Source organism: Bos indicus x Bos taurus, chromosome 10, assembly GCF_003369695.1.
Source record: "Bos indicus x Bos taurus breed Angus x Brahman F1 hybrid chromosome 10, Bos_hybrid_MaternalHap_v2.0, whole genome shotgun sequence".
NCBI classification, from domain to species: Eukaryota; Metazoa; Chordata; class Mammalia; order Artiodactyla; family Bovidae; genus Bos; species Bos indicus x Bos taurus.
This window is the reverse complement of record NC_040085.1, coordinates 2233311-2253496: the sequence shown is the minus strand read 5'-3', so window position 1 is coordinate 2253496 and position 20186 is coordinate 2233311. Positions and strand designations below refer to the sequence as shown.

The 20186-nt window shown below is 43.7% G+C and overlaps 1 protein-coding gene across 4 annotated transcripts in view; it reads right to left on the bottom strand.

Annotated features, from left to right (window-relative positions):
- PDE8B (phosphodiesterase 8B) overlaps nucleotides 1-20186 on the bottom strand; it is a 260561-nt gene that overhangs the window by 111639 nt on the left and 128736 nt on the right. For 2 of the 4 annotated variants that reach the window (XM_027552923.1, XM_027552920.1), the window contains exon 2: nucleotides 1184-1243. In XM_027552923.1, coding sequence (XP_027408724.1) covers nucleotides 1184-1243 — 60 coding nt within the window. The remainder of the gene's footprint in view (nucleotides 1-1183; nucleotides 1244-20186) is intronic. The other 2 variants (XM_027552922.1, XM_027552921.1) reach the window with 1 other exon arrangement.

Below are 20186 nucleotides of genomic sequence, written 5' to 3'. Positions count from 1 at the left end.
TTTCCACTTGTTTGTATTCTATATAAATAGTTGGGGCTTATGTTTATTTTAATAAATTCTCACTCCCTCTCTCTCTGCTCCTAAATTTGTTTCATCCAATTTTCCCAAGCTTAAATCTCTTGTTTCACTCCCCCTGCCCCAGATTTGCATTTCCTTTTCCAAGAAACACTAAATTATTTTCTTTTCCAATCGCTCATAAATCAAACAACACATTTCTCTGGTTGGTTTTTCACTTTCGTCTACATGTTAATTGGTTTGTTTACATGTTTCCTGCATCTTTACTTGTCCGAAGTGCAGAACAAACTGGTGTTAAAAAGCGACAAGGAGAAAGGTGGCCCACATAGGCCTTACCAGGAAGATGCAGACACAGATGAGGACTTAACACGCCCCTCTCAGACCTGTTTCCCACAGGGCGCCCATGACGCCGGAGGGGCTGTGGGGAGGACACAGTCGCTGTCACAGTTAGAGGGAAGTTAGTGCGCAGGTGCTGGCCCTTCTCTCCCCGTAGATGGTAGCCTTGGTATCTAAGAGCCCAGTAGGCTGCCTGGCCCAAGACACACAGGACAACAGATATCACCCCTGAGCACCTTCCGCTGCCAGGCAGGTGTCCCAAGCACTTGATGGTTATTTCACTGAACTTAGGAAGCTCATCATTTCCTAAGAGGGAGGCATCACCATCTCCACTTTACAGACTTCTTTACTGGGTAGAGAAGTGAAGCAATACAGCCAAGGTCACACAGCTGGAAAGGGCAGAACCAGGGTTCCCATCCAGCTGCGGCTCATGGCAAAGCCTGCCCTTTACCGCTCATGGCTTCTTCTCTTTCCAGCTGCAGGAGCGGCATGTAGAATAGACACGTTTTTTTTGGTGAAGCATTTTTGTTCCTTACAACACACCATGCAATCAATTTACCTATTATATTATACTCCAAATGGGGCAGTATTTTCTTCAAGAAAACAATCTGATATGTCAAGTATGACATTAATAAAAACCAGCGTTTGCACACAGACACACAGACACACACACACACACACACACACACACACACACACACCATGTATGGATGCCTGGGTGTGCATCTCACAGCAAGGGTGGCATCTGCTGTAGATGAGGTGAGCCCCTGAGATGGGGCTTCTATAACTACTTGCTCTGCAAACCGAGCCCCTAAGAGGAACAGAGGTGTACCTGGATAGGATCCTGTGTCAATCTCATGGGCCCGATGCGTACCTCCGCAGAAGAAACCTGCTAAAAAAATAAAAGAAAAAAGCACGTGAGATGTGTCGAGTCACAAGCTACAAGAATTGACACATTCTTCCTGACACTGGATATTATATCATGCTCCTTTGCCGCTAAATAAAAGGATCCAATTTAATGACATGGAGACAGTTGCTAAAACATTCTGTACAATACAGCTGATTTTGTAAAAGTACACATACATTTATATGCCTTGAAATGTCTGAGAGGATATATCCCCAAATGCTAAGTGGTGGGATTTCAGGTTATTTTTCTTTTAAGTGTATGGCTTTTTACAATAAGCACTTATTATTCTTTATTCTATGAGAGAAAAAACTCTGATTATTTACTGAGCACCTGCTATGCTGCATATGATGCCAGGTTGTTACTCCTCTGAAATTTCTAAAGAATAAAAATTTCTCTCATATGTGGAAGCTAAAGCATTTCGATGGTTTTAACAGCTTTTCCCATATTTAGATCTTATTTTTTATCTTCATGTTTTAATATAAGGAATAAACAGCTCACTCTTATCTGTGTTGATCATGACTAAATTATTCATTTCAGTTGCACTTCCTCAAATAAACTGAGTAACCTCACACCATGACCACAAGAAGCTGAACTCTGCCCCACGACTCTAGGAACGAGCTTAGGTGTTCACCGGCCCACACCATCTAATTGCCTTTGGCTGCAAGCAGAGACCAGATACGTATCTTCATTTTAAACTACTGGATTGAAGGTTCTGCCTCACCTCCATGGATCCAGATTTGTTTTTCTCTAAGAGGCTGCAGTCATTCTGCCTCTGCTTAGCTGTGTTTCCTGCAATCAACACACTAGGTTGGCTCCCGTGAGTTGGATGGGACACCTTCAGAGTTCATAGGACCAGAGACACCACAGGGACCCAATGGTCAGGGGAGGCTTTATCAAGTAAATGATAAGGCAGAACTTTCTTTAAATTAGACTTTGAAGACTAAATACTTCCCTTTCAGGCCCTTTAACTTTCGGTGAGCATGGTGTGAATCTTCTCCAACACCTGACCATGAAATGCCAACATTCTGCAGTCCACAGGGTCACAAAGAGTCGAACATGGTTGAATGACTGAACTGAACTGAAGCAAAGCTACATCCTGCAAGGCATCTATACTGATACCCATGCCCAGCATACGTGTGCAGCCCCAGAATTCCACTGGGAGAGGAGCGTCACCAGGGTTCCTGCATCAATGGGACTCTGGCCCCCCATGCAGCTTCACCCTAAGAGCAGTTTTGCTTGTTTTTGGTCTGAAACAGACATGCCTCTTCAAAAATAGTGCAACTGCCAGAATCCTAAAAAGTTAATGACTAAGAAGTGAAACCAACTTGGTACAGACAGATGGATCTGATTGATAACCTAAGCTACCTCTGCACTCTCTGTGATGTCTGCTGGGTAGACTGCCTCTACCACACACAGGCGCCCCCACCCCTAACCCCCCCAACAAGGCCTCCTGTGGTTGCTCCAGCAAAACTGGCCCTGAAGAGGGATGCCCAGGGACGGAAGATAGATAAAGTGAGAAATCAACAAGAGTTTAAAAGGAATAAAATAAAAAGTGACTCACTTTGGAAGGCTAAGGGATTGAGGGAAGAGCAGAGACTGCCCCCTAAACAGACACACGCCTACATACTCTGAAGGAACCAAGATGTGCGTGAGGTCATTAAATGGGCCATCTTCAACTCTGCCAGCAAAGCACGTGAAGACTGTGGGAGCCCCATGGCCCCCAGCCCTGAGCTGAGCCCTTACGTGTGAGCAACCTTGGCAGGAGGCAGGCCGCAGCCACTGAGCAACTGCACGGAGATTCAGGAGCAACCCTCAACCTAGAAGATCTTTTTCCTGCTGTCATATAGGAAAGGCCCTCCAGCTTTCTCCGGAGCCACAAGAGTTCCCTGCCTGCATCCAGCATGATAACCTCGACCTGACCCAGGTTGGCTGGAGGCTGGCACGTGAGGCCGAGCCTGGCAGCGTTGCTGAGCCCCCTCCAAGGCTTCTCTCTCCCATCTCCACCCAGCTCCACCCCCAGCCCCACGTCCCTGGGCCGCCTCCCTGGGAACACAGGTCGCCCTCGGCACCAGCCTGGGGGCCTCCGCTTCTGTAGCCGACGTCTGTGTAGCCGAGCCAAGATTCTCTACTTTGGAGATTGAACTGTGAGTTGACTGCAGAAACACAGATCCTCAATTAGCATATTAGCTCTGATTCCAGGAAGTCACCACATTTGCCAAGGACACAGAAGCAAGAAGGAGGTTGGGGTCATGGGTATTACAATTCCAGCTCTGGAGAGCAGAGGAGGAAGAGAGGAGAGACACACTTCCTAGCCACCTTGACCACGAGCTCTCCCCTCAGCCTCACGAGGAAGCTCTGCTGGCCAATGGTGCGCTCCTAAGCGTCCAATATTAACAGTGTGTCAAATACGCGTATGCACACATGTGAGTGCACAGTCACTTACATACATACATGTAGACATGTAGCAGGGTCACCAGTTCACATTCAGATGAGTTGGCTCTTCAGGAAAAAAGAAAAGTCCTATTTTGTAACATTTGCTGATTCTATGGAAATGGCAATCCACTCCAGTATTCTTGCCTGGAAAATCCCATGGACAGAGGAACCTGGTGGGCTACAGTCCATGGGGTCACAAGAGTCGGACATGACTTAGCGACTAAACCAACCACCATGGTGTAAATACTTTCACCTTGGCTGTAATCAAACCAGTAACCTAGGTCCCTGATTATGCAACTGGGAGTATACCTTTTCATTCCGAGAGGGTCTGTGAGAGACACTCTTTCAGACTTGGCTGATGTGCCCATTTCTATCATTGGCTTTTGTTGGAAAGTTCAGTAAGATACAAAATTCTGATTGGTAGACATTTCGCCTTAGGCTTTGAGGTTGAGAGAAACGAGATCATCTTTCTGGCTTTGAAGGTGGGGAGACCAAAGACTCTGATGCTGGGAAAGATTGAGGGCAGGAGAAGGGGATGACAGAAGATGAGATGGTTGGATGGCATCACTGACTTGATGGAGATGAGCTTGAGCAAGCTCCAGGAGTTGGTGAGGGACAGGGGAGCCTGGTGTGCTGCAGTCCATGGGGTTGCAAAGACTCGGACATGATTGAGCAACTTAATGACAACAACAAAGATCGAAGAAGGCTTCATGAAAACAAGTGGGTCATGGATGAGAAGAAGAGACCAGGATTGGGAGAGGAAATTCCAGACATAGGGAACAACGAAAGCAGGCACAGAAGCAAGAATGCAAAGATGCTTGTGGGGAAGACAACACGGGTCTAGAGAAACTGGATTACAGAGCACAACAGGGAAGACTATGTTGGGGTCAGATCTTTAAAAGGATTTTGGAAAGGAAATCCCTTTTGATTCTGTAGGCACCAACCACGCGGCAGGCTTTTGAGTGGAGAATTACCAGGATCAGATTTATGAATTGGGAGGAAAAAAAGAAAAGTTTGGTTTTCCCACTTTCTGGATAGTCAAGCACAGAGATTTCGCAAAACACAAAGACACTGCTATGAGTAGGAATTACAGCAGTGAAAACAAGTGGGGAAAATGCACCACAATGATTAAGAAAAAAATAATTACCCCCAGTCCCTGCACGGCTTGGACTCATTTCAAAGGAGAGGGAATGCCCAAGAAGAAAACCAGCTGGTGCAGGGCAAACAGATGAGAGACTGAGTCTGGGAAAAAATCAAGGCCGTTCACATGGCCCGACCGTCACCATAGCACACTCTCTGCCGCGGGCATCCACAGTTCTCAGTAGCCTCAGGAATTGCGTTAAAGAACTTGGATTCTGGTTTTAGAGCTCCCCTCCGACAAGGAGGAGGAGAGAATTCAGGCCGAGTGGTTGACCTGGAAAGGCCTTCTTCTCACATCTGCTCAGCTGACGCCTGCTCAGGGGCTGCTCACGTGCCCCCCACTCCCCGGAGGCCGTCGAGGCCCAGCTGCACCCCCGAAGGACTCAACACTCTGCTCAGCTCCTCCTGTGCTTCAGGGCACTAACCTTACTACTCACTTAAATATCTTTCTCCCGGGAAAGGTTGTGAGTGTCTTGAGGGACACAGACGTTGCTTTTTTCCCACAGTTTTGTCCCCAGCATCTAGAAAGTGCTCAGTCAAGGCTGGTGCTCAATAAATAAGTGGAAATGAACTAAACTGCCTAAGACCACATAGATTTGGAGTAACAGAGTCAGGACTGAGACTTCATTTTTCCTGACTCCCAGTGTGCTGCTCTTTGATTGCGCTCCAAATTGTAAAGCCTCAGTTCTGACTGCACTCCCCATATTTCTCTTATGGGTTTCTGGACTCTGTTCCAGTCTTGCAGATGGATCCAGCACCTGGTGATTCCCTGCTCACACCCTAGGAGCCTACGCTGCTGCTAACAGGGCTGCCACCAGGATGAAGAAGTGAAAGCAGTGAGTTGTGTGTCCGTCTGGGGCGGGGATGGATCTTCCCATCGCTTCTGTCTTCCAAAACAAGTTCAGAGCCTGAATCCTCCCCACTTTCAACAACTCCTTGGGAATCCCATCCTCCCCGCCACCTGCAGAACTGAGTGTTCATGCACAGGTATATACACACACACAGCTCAGGGCCAAACCAACTTCATTTCACAAAGAGGGGACTTCATTGTAAAGATCCTTTTTATTTTTCAATGCCCTTAATCAATTCTGCCTGCTGCCCTGTTGGCTCTAATTTTAAAATAGTACTTACATCTCTAAAGGGGTCCCCTTTATTTTGGGAGGCTCCAAAATCACTGCAGATGGTGACTACAGATATGAAATTAAAAGACGCTTACTCTTTGGAAGAAAAGTTATGACCAACCTAGACAGTATATTAAAAAGCAGAGACATTACTTTGCCAACAAAAGTCCATCTAGTCAAAGCTATGGTTGTTCCAGTAGTCATGTATGAATGTGAGAGTTGAATTATAAAGAAAGCTGAGTGCCAAAGAATTGAGGCTTTTGAACTGTGGTGTTGGAGAAGACTCTTGAGAGTCCCTTGGACTGCAAGGAGATCCAACTAGTCCATCCTAAAGGAAGTCAACCCTGAATATTCATTGGAAGGACTGATGTTGAAGCTGAAGCTCCAATACTTTGGCCACCTGATATGAAGAACTGACTCACTGGAAAAGATTCTGATGCTGGGAAAGACTGAAGGCAGGAGGAGAAGGGGACAACAGAGAATGAGATGATTGGAAGGCATTACCAACTCAATGGACATGAGTTTGAGTAAACTCCAGGAGTTGGCGATGGACAGGGAGGCCTGGCGTGCTGCAGTCCATGGGGTCGCAAAGAGTCTGATACAACTGAGCGACTGAACTGAACTGAACTGAAAGGGAACCCCTGTCTTCACTCCATTCCCAGGCCAAACGTCTTTCTTTACTCCTCTGGCCTACGGGAAGCCAAAGGTTGTATTTGACTCGTGCCTTTTAAATGAACCGAGGCCTGCCCTCTGGCTTTTGGTCAGAAAGGCACCAGCGCTGGAGGGTCCAAGGCCCAGCCCTGCCCCAGACTGCGAACCCCTGGCTGTCCTACCTCCCTTCCCTGGCCCGCTGTCCTCCAAATATCCAGAATGCTTCTTTGCTCCTTCTGTCTCTTTTCAGCCACAGGCCCCGATGATCAGCCTGACCTCACACCGACCTCCAGCCTTCACTGTGCTTTGATTTGAGCCACGTTCTACTGCCTCGTGGACCTTTCTGAGCCCAGTAGGTGGTCTCAGTCCTCCCCTGCCCTTTCTGCCTCCAGTTCTCTGACCTGAAGCTCTCAACCTGGACTTCCTATTAGAAGTATCTGAAGAACGTTTAAAATATATTCGTGCCTGGGTCCTACTTCAAACCAAGGGACTTAGCATCTCTAAGGATGAGGCCTGTGCATTAATTTCAATGGCAACCAGATTTGAGAACCACTAGTCTATTCTTCCAAGCAGACACATCTATTGTTAACTTCAGATGCTCTTACATATTCATTATGCAACAGATATCAACAGAGTACTTAGCTGGCGGAAGGCACCAAAGCCTACCCGGACTCAGTCATCATGCTTGAACCCAGACACCCATAGGGTTTTTTCCAGATACAAGATGACCACTTAGGTAAGAGGAAGATACAGTCCTTCACATTTGATGATTCTGCCACCCTAATAGTATCCCTGGACACCCCTGGTGGCTCAGTGGTAAAGAATCCGCCTGTCAAGCAGCAGATGTGGGTTCGATCTCTGGGTCAGGAAGATCCCCTGGAGAAGGAAATGGCAGCCCACTCCAGTATTCTTGCCTGGGAAATCCCACGGACAGGGGATCCTGGTGGGCTACAGTCCACAGGGCTGTAAATGGTCAGACACGACTTAGTGACTAAACACCAACAGTATCCCTAAATTAGAATCAAAATAAAAAAATGTCATAGTCTTTTTTTGTTACACACACACACACGTTATATATATGGAAGATTACTCATAGTCATGAGATGTTCACAGTCGGTGACAGCTCCACCAACTTTGTATTTTATGCTCTGCTGTTTGGAGTATTAATTTGGCAGTATAAGGTTTTATCACAAAAATACAGACATATAAATGTCTACTATCAAAATATACAGCCATAAAAGAAAAGATCCATCTGGCTTTAAATTTAAACCTCCTATTCACCAAAAGTAAAAGCAAAAAATACTTTAATAAAACAGAAAAAAAGATAGGTGCTGGCTTAAGAAATGACATCTACAATATAGGAAACCAACAAATATTAGTAACTGGAACATAACAAAATCCTTAAAAACAATAAAAACACAAACAGAAAGAAAGTTGGGCAAAAGATTTGAAACAGAAAGGCGCAAAACAGGAAATACAAGTATGAAGAGACGCTCAACATTTAGTAATCAGGAAAAGAAAAATTTCAAATTACAATGAGATAAACCCTGATGCTGGGAGGGATTGGGGGCAGGAGGAGAAGGGGACGACAGAGGATGAGATGGTAGGAGGGCATCACCGACTCGATGGACATGGGTTTGGGTGGACTCCGGGAGTTGGTGATGGACAGGGAGGCCTGGCGTGCTGCAGTTCATGGGGTCGCAAAGAGACATGACTGAGCAACTGAACTGAATTGAACTGAACCATGTCACAATCAGCTGTTGTTTTGATCAACAGAACAGTAGAATTAAGAAGTCAAACACCGTCAAGCACGGGCAAGGAGACCCACAGGAGCTCATACATTGTTGCTGGGAGAGTAAAACGGTTCAGCCACTCTGAAAAACATTCTGCAGATTTCTAGTAAAGGTGAGGCGAACATGTGACCTATCACCCACCTACTACATGAATGGATCTCTAGGCTCGATGAAGGACACTTGTAAGAACATTTGGAGCAGATTTAGAACCAATTTTTGGAAACAGCCTAATCCACATCCATCAACATCCATCACCAAAAAACTTCTGTTGAGAAATATTCATATATTGGAAATTATGTGACAGTGAAAATGAAACAACTAAAGCCACCCATTCAAAACGAAGGAATCTCACAACTATCAAGTAAAAAAACGTCGTAAAAGAATACAGACCATAGAATCCTGCTTAAGGTTTTAAAATATTTAAAACAATACCGAGTATAAGCGTAAGAGTGTAACAGGACAAAGAAATGCTTCTAAATTCCCAGTTGAAAAGTGGCCCTGCTAGTGAAGAAGGGGTATATTCAGGGACTTCAGGTATTATTCATCACTGATTTTTTTTTTTAAAGCAGTGAATACTGAGGACATAGGTGTTTACTGAATTATACTTTCTGGTTTGTTGCTATCTTAAATACCAAAAAATAAATTTAAAATACATTTAATTTTATGGGAAAAGTCTGTTTTGGGGTTAATTGAGCAAGTAGTCACTATGCAAATAAGAACACATATACTTTTTCCCCCTAGTAAAGTCTTTATTTGGGAAAATAAGATGCTGTATTTAAAATTCCTCAGAATATGGATAGAGTTTTCCTGAAACTTGGTAAAATGCAATGCTAGGAAATGGGTCTGGAACTCGGGGGACCTTGCTCAAGGTAAATAACTGCTCTGTGCCCCAGTAAGACAAGAGGGAATTGAGGGCCCACTCGCAATGTATATCATCCTCTGTAACAGGCACAGCAATCTCATTTCCTTAAAGCTAGAGAAATGCAAACTCCAGACAGGTTACTCAGCTCACTTGAGGGCTGGATTTGAGATTAATGCCCATACCTGCCTTTTGTGGAAGGAAGGTTATAGTCTTATTTACATGTTCACTTATATCTAGACGCAGTGATGGGCTCCCCAGCCCTGGGTCTTACAACTCCGCCACCCCCATCCCTGCCCTGTCCATTCTCCACTGTCCCTGTTCCGGACAAGGCTTCTCTTAAGAAGAATTGCTACTACACTCAGTGAGCCTTCCTGGCAAGGGGAGAGAGGAGGACATATCCCACCATGCCTGGAAAACACCGCAGTGACAAAGGACAGAACCACCTTCTGGCTAGCACTGGAACGGTGCTTCAGAGAAAGTTAAAAATACAGGCAGAAGGCATCCCAAAAGCCAAGAGATACAACCCATGGAAAATGTGGCCAGCATAGTCTGATGGAGAAACCATTGCACTCCCCAGAAATACCAGATGAAAGAGAGAAATTAGTTAAACAATGGAGTCATTTCATCTACAGCCATCAGAACTCAGTTTGAAACTACATGTTAAAAGCTGGGTGGGGTGGGTAGAGAAAGGTCTACAATACAATTCATGAAATGGTGAGGACAGGAAGGTGGCTAGCATAGCACAATGAGGCCTTAGAGAGAATTGGGCTTAGAGGGAAAAAATCCTAATTACACTTCAATATCATATTTACATCAAAAGGCTTTGCATCATACATGCCGTGCAAGAATCAAGGCACCAGAGTTCTTATTAAGCTAGCAATTCAGCTGCAGCGTCACAGGCCAGCCTGTGTGTCAACAGAACACCATTCCCAGATTCCAAAGGTCAGATTCAGGGCCTGACTTGGAGAACAGAGGAATTTTAAGGCAACCACAAAACGTGACATCCCTCAAGCAACTTCCTTCCTTTTATTATAGATATTCCTGATAATAGAAACAGCCAGACGACTTCAAGCATTTAAAATCACACGTGTAAAACAGAGGACGAGCAGAAATCATGGATCTCTGATTGTTCAGAAGGCAATTACTTGGCCTGTGGAAAAATCCAAGCCTTTCTGAGGTCCTTCCATCCCGCTATATGCCTTCTCCTTAACATTAAATGAAGGTGGGGGAAACTGGGGAGGGACGGAATTCAAATCAGTCAGTTCTGCTACGTGGTCAGCGGTTCTGGTAAATAGATTTGATGGCAAGAAAACAGAAACCATCTGCTAAATATGAGTTTCAGAGATATCCTGTGGATTTCAATTATGCAGGCTGCCTCTGTCCTCAGTTTCATCACTGAAAACCTAGAACCACCTTAAAGAACCAGGAGCCTCCCTGCTTGGCTCCAGGAAAATCTCACACTAGGCCCCCGGGGGCCCATGAAACTAAACTGGATTTTCAGCCACCACTGGCACCCCACCAGAACCAAATCATGCCCATTCTCCTGACTCTGGTATGTCAGGGCCCCTATGCTTGATGAACCGTCACAGTCAGACCCTCAGTCCATGGGCTGCATGGTTGTTGGGGGTGATGGATCCGCGTGGAGTGCTGCTGCTGCTGCTGCTAAGTCACTTCACTGTGTCCGACCCCATAGGCTCCCCCGTCCCTGGGATTCTCCAGGCAAGAACACTGGAGTGGGTTGCCATTTCCTTCTCCAATGCATGAAAGTGAAAAGTGAAAGTGAAGTTGCTCAGTTGTGTCCGACTCTTTGCGACCCCATGGACTGCAGCCTACCAGGCTCCTCTGTCCATGGGATTTTCCAGGCAAGAGTACTGGAGTGGGGTGCCATTGCCTTCTCCACGTGGAGTGCTGACTCCCATTTAAAAGCTTATCCCACTTCAACAAATCCCACTTAAAGGTAACAAACTCATGAGAAGCCACCCACAAAATGTCCACTTTTGTTCAGAAAGGAATTTTACTTCGTTGGCAAAAAACAATGATTTCCAAATAGTTATTCATCATATGTACAGTTCACATCGTAGGTAAAGCACTATACGATGAGAAACTCAACATTTTGAGGAGCTCAGCATATGGACAGTTGACCCCGAGTCCAGCAGAACAAATCTTGAAAGTGCCCCCAGCCTTCATCCCCAGCCCTTTGCTCCTCCCCTTATCTAATGAAGGTGCACATGTCTAGGGCAGGGGCAGGTCCCTGTGGGTCCACACTGGCTTCCATCAGAAGTCAAGATGCCAACACCCACAATCTTACTTCTTTTTAAAAAGCAGTACTTTTTCAGATTTAAAGAGGACGACACGGGAACATTGTGAGGGTGGGGGTGACCCCTTCATGGGCATGTGGCTGAGCTGAGGAAGGGCGTCCAGGGTAGCACTCTCCTCCTTCTCCCAGAAACCCAGAGAGTCAGAAACGGGCAGAAAATGAATGTGTTCTCTGGGGGAGGAAAAACCAGAAAACTCCCAAGCACAGCAAAAGATAAGTCTCCAAAGACCATTTTCTACTCAAAGTACATTTCTTTAAAAAGGTGGTTCAAACTCACAGCCTATCTTGGATTCCCACACATCTTCCTCTTCTTTTGGCTGGAGATCAGGCTGAAGAACACAGTCCTGCCCAATAGAGGAAAGGAAGCGCAAGGCCCCCCTCTTGTTCTTGCTCTGAAGCTCTGCCCACTTGCGCCTTCTGCCCTGGGGCTCTCACCTCTCGGTACTCAAGGCATTAGGTATCTTCATCTGAGAGCACAGCACTAGGCAAACAATTCAATAATGGTGATAAGAAATAAGCCAGAGGTACCTGCGGGGTGCTATGGGAACTCAGAAAAGATGCATTAAGCTCCTGCTGGGAATTCAGGCAGAATTCCAGGAAATCACAGGAGAGCTCAGTGAAAAAGGTGGCGTGAGGATGAGACGGGTGAAAACCTTGGAAGGGCATTTCAGGCCTATGGAGGACCTAAAGGAATGGCAAAGAACAGACTCCCCATGGGCAACCACAGGCTTTGTGGGTCTGTGGGTGGGGATGGTGAGTCTGACCAGGGAGGAAGGAGTCAGCTCACAGCCTTGCCTGGTGAGCAACTTGGACTTACTAACCCTCTGGGTAGCACTGTTGCATTAGTATTTAGCTGCTTCCCTGGTAGCTCAGGTGGTAAAGAATCTGCCTGTAATGCCAGCAACCCAGGTTCGATCCCTGGGTTGGGGAGATCCCCTGGAGAAGGGAATGGCTATCCAATCCAGTACTTTTGCCTGGAGAATTCCATGGACAGAGAAGCCTGGTGGGCTACAGTCCATGGGATCACCTGGTGGACATGACTGAGCGATTAACATTAGTTTTTTTCTGGCTGAAGTGTGGATAGAGTAAGGGCATCAAGGCCAGAGGACCGGAAACCAGAAAGCAGCTGCTGCAATGATCCAGCCCTGTGGTTCTCAAAGTGTGGTTCCTGAACCACCAGCAGCAGCCTCACCTGGACTTAACTAGAAATGGACCCCCTCAGGCCATTCCAGACCTGCTGAGTCAGAAACTCTGGGGGTGGGCCCAGCAATGCGTGAACTGACCGGCTCTCCAGGTGACTGTGATGCTCACTAAAGTCTGAGAACGACTCGTGCAGACAAGAGGGGATGGGTGCCTGCATTAGGGACAGTGTGGGGGACAGAAGGGGATGGATGCAAGGCTAAGACAGATTGTAAAATCAACTGAGACGTGTGTGTGTAAGGGAGGGTCAAGACGGGAAGTTCAAGGACTTTGGTGTGAGTGACTGATTGGAGCTCAAGAATACACGACGCCGAGCAGGCTTTGAGGGCTGATGAGTTATGTGCTGGACGTGGGGAGCTGGAGCTGTCTCTGGGCCATGCAGCTGGTCAGGCTGTGGCATACACGAGTAGGAAGCTCAGAGGAGAGCTTCCATGTGACCACTCAGAGCAGGAGACCAGAGACAGAACTCTGAAGACACCAGTATCAGAGGGCCGAGGAGAGACAGAGAAGCCCACAGCAGTGCCAAAGACGGAAAAAGAGAAGCGAAAGGAAAACAAGCGGGTTCTCCCAGAACCTCTGGTCCTTCCACAGGGCATAGCTAAGCAGGTTTTGTTCTAACCTAACACTGTGCCATGCTAAGTCGCTTCAGTCATGTCTGACTCTTTGCGATCCTACGGACTGTAGCCCACCAGGCTCCTCTGTCCATGGGATTCTCTAGGCAAGAATACTGGAGTGGGTTGCCATGCCCTCCCCTCCAGGGGATCTTTCCAACCCAGAGATGGAACTCGCACCTCTTGCATCTCCTGCCCTGGCGGGCAGGGTCTTTACCACCTGTGTCACCTGGGAAGCACCCTGAATATTAGGGTATCTTTTATGTAACCCACCATCACCAATAAGGTAAAATCAATACATGGTCATCTCAAGAGATGCCTAGATGGCATTTTGATCAAGTCCAGCATCCTTTTTTAAAGTTTCTTTTGACAGTTTCTCCAACATCCACTTCCACCTCCTCCTTCTTTCTTCCCAGGGGCCACTGACTCCTGTTTGGGGAGCTAAGTAGTTCTAAAAAAAAAATGTGAATTTATATGAATATGGCTAAGCATTTGGCTTCCTTGGCTATGGTGACTGGTTAGAGGCAGTCAAGTGACTTAGTCTGGTCCAGTCAGAGTTCTATCATGGGATTTTGCTAGGAAGGCTGAGAAAAGGCAGTTCTCTCTCTCTCTTCCCACTGCCTCACTCTCTGCCCCTCTCTCATGTTTAATTCTCCCTGGCTGTCAAAAGAAACATTTATTCAACAACTGCTGACCACCCAAGATATGACAGTCACTGGGAAAAACAATTGCTCATTACCATGCAAGTTAATACAGGGCTCAATTTGAACTTGAACTCCTTGACTTCACAACCTGTGCTCTCACATATCAGACTACCTGAGCGTCATCAACGAAGACTGAAATAAATGGAATGATATATGCCTTCCTGGATGGGAAGACACTGTTACAAAAGTGTCATCTCCTCCCAGCCAATCAATATATTAATTACTATAAATATTCTGGTGGTGGTTGAGTTGCTCAGTCATGTCCACCTCTTGAGACCACAAGCACTGTAGCCCCCAGGCTCCTCTGTCCCGGGGATTCTCCGGGCAAGAAGACTGGAGTGGGTTGTCGTGCCCTCCTCTAAGGGATCTTCCCAACCCAGGGATTGAACCCCTGTCTCTTATGTCTCCTGCATTAGCAAGTGGGTTCTTTACCACTAGCGCCTTCCCGGGTGTGGGTATCTTAAATGATTAGAACCTTGGAATGTATTTAAGACTCTTTAAATTGCTGTTTCCTTTCTTCTGCTTACATATCTACCACAATACAGGCATACCTCATTTTATTGCACTTCACTTTACTATGCTTCTCAGATACTGATTTGCTTCATTTTTTTTTTTTTTTTACAAATTGAAGGTTTGTGCCAACCCTGTACATTGTCAGATAATGATTAGTACTTTTTTTTTTAGCAATAAAGTATTTTTGAATAAGTTATATACTTTGTTTTTAAAGTCATAATGCTATTGCACACTTAACAGACTATAGTAATCATAACATTAATAGGCACTGGGAAAGAAACAAATTTGAGTGACTCCCATTATTGTGGTATTTGCTTTATTGCAGTGATCTGGACAGGAATCCAAAATATCTCAGAGGTATGCCTGTATTTATCATGTAATAATTTTGTCACCATTACCACAAACTGTTGGGGGCAAGAGGACCCAGGAGACAAATGGCAACTCCATCCAACCAGTCAGAGAAACAGTAAATGATCAGCTGTAACAGGATGCATCCAGCACCCAACACCCAACCCATCTGTACAACCAAGACTCACAGATATTTGGTGAGTGGGTGTTTAATTTAATACATCATTAAAAAGCCGAAAAAGCCCTTGGTAAATGGAAGATTACTCTGCTCCTTGGCACAAAATGCAGGCTGCTGGAGAGCAAAAGCTGCCAATGTTGATTCGGTTTTGAATGTAAAACCAAATCTGGAATTCCTTTTCCCCATGTGTAACTAAGAGGTAATAAGACATGCCGCTTGGGGAGGGCTGCTGCTGGCTGTGCATTATTCACGGATGTACCTCCAGGGCTTGGCACATCAGGCAGTTGATAAATGATACATATTATTATGCTGATCTCTCATTCATTCTTTTGGAAAAGTCCTTACTAATCCCCACAGTAAGCCAGAAACCAAACATTTGTAATCTAACTTAATAAGCTGGATCATCATAACATAAGCTCTTTCTTTAGTTTGCATCAAAATGCGGTCCTAAAATATCTGACATATTTACATGAAAACACAAATGTCAGCTTCTGTATCAGGTAACTTTGCCACCTTTCTCCCCCCAGTATCACAGAAGACCAAGAACTGCTTTACATTTTTACTGTCATTATTACAACAAAGTCTTCAAGGCATTGACCTCATGGTGAAGGATGATTTCCAACAATTTGGGAACTGGAATGCTTCCAAGGGGTCATCTTCTTTAACCCTTTCATTTACAGATCACCAAGTAAGGCCTAAGAGGGTACTGCTATATTCAAGGTTGTACACATAAGATGTCACAGTGGAATAAAATCAAAGTCTTCAAGTTGCCAGGCTAATGATACTTCCACCCTGCCCCCAGTGTTTCATGGTAACCACCAAAATGCTCTCCCGTCAAAAATAGAAGCATAGAACACCACATTTGCAAGCCTTTTAAAGAGAAGATGTTGGAATACATTAACTTGTGGTTAATTTTATCTCCTATTCCCTACCTCACAATTCTGCTTATAATTTAACATAAGGACCTATAAATATATACCATGTGCTTGAGAGAATGGCAGCTAAACCACAAAAGTTAAAAGCCTTTGTTAGGAATTCTGAGATTGTGAGTTATTTTTAAATAAAGAGGCCAATCAAGAGTTTACAAATTCCTCAAAGGCCTCCTTGTATTATTTTCCTCTATATCTTATTCTCCAAAGCCTCCTTCAGAATCTAACATAATATATTTAGCAATGAAAGGAGACCAAACTAATTAAGCAGTCTCTGTAGCCATTCTATGAGAAGAAGTGTCTTTCAGTGTGGACTTACCTGTTGGTCAAAGACAAGATAAAAGTGGCAATGTGAGAGACTAAAGCAGTGAGGGAGAGTAGGAGGAAGGGGTAAGAGATCACTCTTGTATGTTGCTAACTAGTGTCCAACTTTTTGGCAACCCCATGGACTGTAGCCTACCAAGCCCCTCTGTCCATGGGATTTTCCAGGCAGGAATACTGGAGTGAGTTGCCATTTCCTTCTCTAGACTCTTGTATATGGTTAGGTAAATCAAGGACAACTTCCATAAATGAGAAGGATCTTCCTGGGCCACTATGATGATTTACTAAAGCAGAGACAGAGGTCTGGGTCCTTGAGTAATAATAAAAAATAATAGAAGGCATCAAGGTGCAGTAGGAAAAAACTGACTGAAGATCAAAGATCTATATTCTGTCCCAACTTATACATCAACAAGCTGGGCGATCATGGACAAACACACTATTATTCTGGGTAACCAGTTTTGTAACATGGCAGGTAAATGCATAGCTTCCAATACTTATCCACAGACATACCCTATTGACGATGGTTGGAGATGCAGGCTGCTTGAAACCCCAGATTTCTTTGGTCTTGTGTATCCTATTTAAAAATATTTCAAGGACAGTCCCACTTCCAGGGCCTGTATGTCCCTGAGCAACTTATTTTATCCTCTGTGAACCACAGTTTTTTTGAATCAACCCTTTTAGAAGAATAACTAGAAAATTTGGGAAGAATATTTTTTAAAAAACATCCATTAGAAAGTATTAATGTGATCACAAGGCAGTGAGACGTTGTCAGGTCAAGATATGGGAGAGAAAGAAAGGCGAGAAGCAAGAACATGGCTTTCGGTGCCCACAGCCTCTCCAGGCCGTTGACAATTCAAAAGCAGAAGATGACAAGCTGAGCAGAGCTTCTGTACATCTCACAGAAGTGGAAGGACAAAACTGGGGCCCACTAGGGAGGAAGGATCTTGGTAAACACCTTAGGTCTCCAGTTGAGCAGCAACCTATGACGTTTCAGTGAGCTACAACCTACAAAAATAGGACTGACCTGGAAACAGAATAGTCTTCACATGGGATGAAATCTTTCTTTGAATCGTCTCTATCACTGACTGAAGTATTATCATCTCTCCCTCGTCCAGCTGCAAACTAAAAGCAAAAGAATGTTCTATCTGAAGGAATATGCCATCATCTAGAGTCTCAATTTATCTCTAAAACTGCTCAAATATAATGTCCCACATACAATAAAAAATAACTGGGTTACAATGAAAATAAGATTGACTAAAGGGAGACAATAATTAAGTATACACATAGAAAATCCAGATAATGGAGTTATCATACACAGACTTTAAGATAACTGTGGTTAATATTCACAAAGAATAAAAAGACAAGATGTAAAATTTTGGTAAAGAATTAAAAATTATAAAAAAAAGAAATGGAAAACTTCATTTTTCATTAATGTACTAAAAAATTTAATAATTAAAAATAGTCATAAATGAGTGGGTTTATAAGAATATGAGACACAATGGAGAAAGAACTAAAATAAATGTCAGAAGAAAAGATCCAGGTCAAGGTACAGAGAGACAAAAGGATGGAAAAATGTATGGAGTATATGAGCCATTTCTGAAACACAGAGAAAAGGAGTCACATATATGTAATTTCAATCCCAGTAGGGCTGGAAAGAGAATGGGGCAGAAATGATATTTGAAGAGGAAATGGCTGAGAATTTTTCAATAGTGAAGAAGTGAATCAAATCACAAATTCAAGAAGCACTATAACCCTAAGAAGAAAAAATACAAAGAAAATCACATGTACTCACACTATAAAAGAATTGTTGAAAGCAAAATGCAAAGTGAAAATGTTTTAAAATAGCCAAAGAAAAAGACACATTGCTTTAGCAGAGCAATAGTCAAGACTGACAGCAAACTTCTCAATGGAAATAATGTGAGGTGGAATACAATGAAATGATATCTTCAAAGTGCTGAAATAAAATACATGACAACCTATAATTCTACAAAAATAATAATAAAATAGATGTTTCAGACAAACAAAAACTGAGAGAATTTTTCAGTAGAGGAAATACTAATAAGAGACCTTTAGTCATTCAAAGACAAATGATCTCAGATGGAAGCTCACAGATTGGAAAAAAGATACATGTGTGAGTAAGTCCAAATCAATTTTGTGTTTAGATAACAATGACAATGTCTTCTTGAATTTAAAAATATAGAGTGTTAAAATACATGACAACAGGAGAATAAAATTAGTAGGGAAATAACAAGAGGATAAAACTCTGACAAAGAGCTGACCACCAATCTTGTCTAAGGAACCAGAAGATGGAGCTTGAGGCAATGAGTGTTGCTAGGCAGTGAAAGGAGAATTTCAGCAAGAGGGAACCAGAAAAGGGGGATTCTAAACTCTTCCCAAAGCTCTGGCTGACTCTTGAACCACAAAAGAACAGGGAAAACTCCAAGGAGTCCAGCTAAAGATAAAACAGCTTAATTGAGATTTGAGCTTCTAAACACCCTAGAGGACAGAGTGTTTACACTTTGAGTCTAATCAAATTAAACTGCCTGCAAAAATAAACCAAAAAGTCAACATTCTTCGGACTAAAACAGAATTCAAAGTCTCCTCAACATATCATTCTCAATGTCCATGATATAAACAATGGCAACCCAGAGATAACCCAGATATTGAAATTATCAGACAAGACTTTAAAGCTGCTCTTATAACTATACTTAATGACGTAAAGAAAAATATGCACACAATGAAAAGAGAAGAAATCTCAGCCCAAAATAAAAAAGGTAAAAAAGAACAAGTAAAAATATTAGAACTGAAAAATAGAATATCAGAAGTATTCACTAGATGGGATTAATATCAGAAGAGAGGTTTCAGAAGAAAGTTCATGAACATGAAAGTACATCAATAGAAGTTATCCAACCTGAATAAAAGAGGAAAAGGTTGAAAAAAATAAACTGAGACCTAGGGATCTGTGGGCAATATCAGAAAGGTCTAACATATTGATAATTAAAGTTCCAGGTACAGAAAAGAAATAAAGAAAGGGAGATGAATATATTTGGAAAAAATACAATAAAACTGTCCAAATTTTCTGAAAGCCATATGTTTACAAGTTTAAGAAGTCAAAATCACAAATGAGACAGAGATGAAGAAAGTTACTCTGTATGAATAATCTGCTGAAACCCTAAGAAGAAAGTTAGCCAGAGAAAAACAACAGGTTACACACAGTGGGACAATGACTCAAAAATCTACTGCATTTTTGAGGACTGTGGACAGAGGAGCAACAACCTTAAAGTTAAGACATTTCTGAACAAAGGAAAATTAAGACAATTCATTGCCCACAGACCTGCAGTCTAAGAAATGCTAACATAACTATTTTAGGATTAAAGAAATGATAACAGAAGGAACAGAGTGAATAGAGAGTATCAGATACAGTAAATGTGAAAGGTTACTTCATTTGGGTTAACATAAAGAACAAATATAAAAGATAAAATGGTAAGGGTTTTAAAAGATAATGTAGGAGACTATCTTCATGACCTTGGGGGTAGGGAAAGATTTCTTAGACTACATTAAACTTCTACTCATCCAAAGACATATTTTCTATTGCCCAAACTGGGATGATTCTTAGAAGGAAAGAGAACATAATTAGTTATTCCTCTGGAAGACTTGGAGAAGGGAACAGCTACCTACTTCAGGATTCTGGCCTGGAGAATTCCATGGATGGTATAGTCCATGGGGTCGCAAAGAGTTGGACATGACTGAGCGACTTTCACTGGAAGACTAGGCATATACTGGGATAGTTAGGCACAAATTGGAAAT